Source organism: Geospiza fortis, unplaced genomic scaffold (genome assembly GCF_000277835.1).
Source record: "Geospiza fortis unplaced genomic scaffold, GeoFor_1.0 scaffold992, whole genome shotgun sequence".
In the NCBI taxonomy this organism is placed as follows: domain Eukaryota; kingdom Metazoa; phylum Chordata; class Aves; order Passeriformes; family Thraupidae; genus Geospiza; species Geospiza fortis.
Genome location: NW_005054625.1, coordinates 193,835 through 195,338, shown reverse-complemented (window position 1 = coordinate 195,338; position 1,504 = coordinate 193,835). Strand labels below are relative to the sequence as shown.

Genomic DNA, 1,504 nt, shown 5'->3' with positions numbered 1-1,504 from the left:
CACTGGGAATGGACTGGGAGGCACTGGGATGAACTGGGGAGTGCTGGGGCTGGCTACAGCTAGACTGGGGAATGTACTGGGGGTCACTGGGCTGTACTGGGAGGCACTGGGCTGTACTGGGGGGTCACTGGGCTGTACTGGGGAAGGTGCTGGCCTCTCTTGGGGCAGTTTGGGCATCACTGGAGCACCTGGGAGGACCCCGGGCCGTACTGGGAGGACCCTGGGCCGTACTGGGAGGACCCTGGGCCGTACTGGGAGGACCCTGACCATCCCCCTTGCCCACAGGACGCTGGGGCTGCAGCGCCCAGCCTTAATCAGCATCTTCAGAGCCTTCCTCCTCCTCTTCCTCGCCGGCCACATCTCCTACCTGAGCCTCGTGCGCTTCGACTACGGCTACAACCTGGTGGCCAACGCTGCTGCTGGTGGGCTGGGGGCACTGGGAGGCACTGGGAACTACTGGGAGGGACTGGGGGGCACTGGTACTGGGGTTGTGAGCCCCCCCTGTCCCTGAGCCCCATTTTCCCAGGAATGTTGGGCACCCACCTCTCCCTGATCCTCACCCTGTTTCCCCAGGAATGCTGACTGGGGTTTGGGCACCCTCTGTCCCTGTGTTTTCCTGTTTCCCCAGGAATTCTGACACAGTTTTGAGCACCCCCTGTCCCTGATCTTCACTCTGTTTCCCCAGGAATGCTGTACCAAGTTTGGACACCCCCTTGTCCCTGATCCCCACAGTTTCCCGAGGAATTCTTTCAGAGTTTGAGCACCCATCTGTCCCTGATCCCCTCATTGTTTCCCCAGGAATTCTGACTGGGATTTGGGCACTCCCCTGTCCCTGATACCCCTCTCTGTCCCACTGTTTTCCCAGGAATGCTGACCACACTTTGGGCACCCCCTGTCCCTGATTTCCCCTGTTTCCCTAGGAATTCTCACTGGGGTTTTGTCCCTGTGTTCCCCTGTTTCCCTAGGAATTCTCACTGGGGTTTTCCCCCTGTGTTCCCCTGTTTCCCTAGGAATTCTCACTGGGGTTTTGCCTCTGTGTTCCCGTGTTTAAACAGGAATTCTCACTGGAGTTTTGCCTCTGTGTTCCCGTGTTTCCCTAGGAATTCTCACTGGGGTTTTGCCCCTGTGTTCCCCTGTTTAAACAGGAATTCTCACTGGAGTTTTGCCCCTGTGTTCCCCTGTTTAAACAGGAATTCTCACTGGGGTTTTCCCCCTGTGTTCCCCTGTTTCCCTAGGAATTCTCACTGGGGTTTTGTCCCTGTTTAACAGGAATTCTTTCAGACTTTGAACACTCCCTGTCCCCCCGCTGTTCCCGCTGCAATTCTCCCCGTGTTTTGCCCACCCCTCGAGCTCTCAGTGCCGCTGTTTTCCCTCGTTTCCCTATCCCAGCCATCCTGACAGTGTCCCAGCCATACTGACGGTGTTTCCCTCATTTCCCGTGTCCCAGGGATGCTGACGGTGGCGTGGTGGCTGCGCTGGTGCCTGCGGCAGGGCGCGGCTGCCG

General features: G+C 58.1%; 1 protein-coding gene across 1 annotated transcript in view; it reads left to right on the top strand.

Annotated features, from left to right (window-relative positions):
- Positions 1 to 1,504, top strand: part of PGAP3 (post-GPI attachment to proteins phospholipase 3) — a 5,777-nt gene that overhangs the window by 2,896 nt on the left and 1,377 nt on the right. Inside the window, 3 exon segments of the mRNA XM_014311002.1 lie at positions 286 to 422; positions 1,448 to 1,490; positions 1,492 to 1,504. The exon segment at positions 1,492 to 1,504 is cut by the window's right edge and continues 152 nt beyond it. Coding sequence (XP_014166477.1) covers positions 286 to 422; positions 1,448 to 1,490; positions 1,492 to 1,504 — 193 coding nt within the window.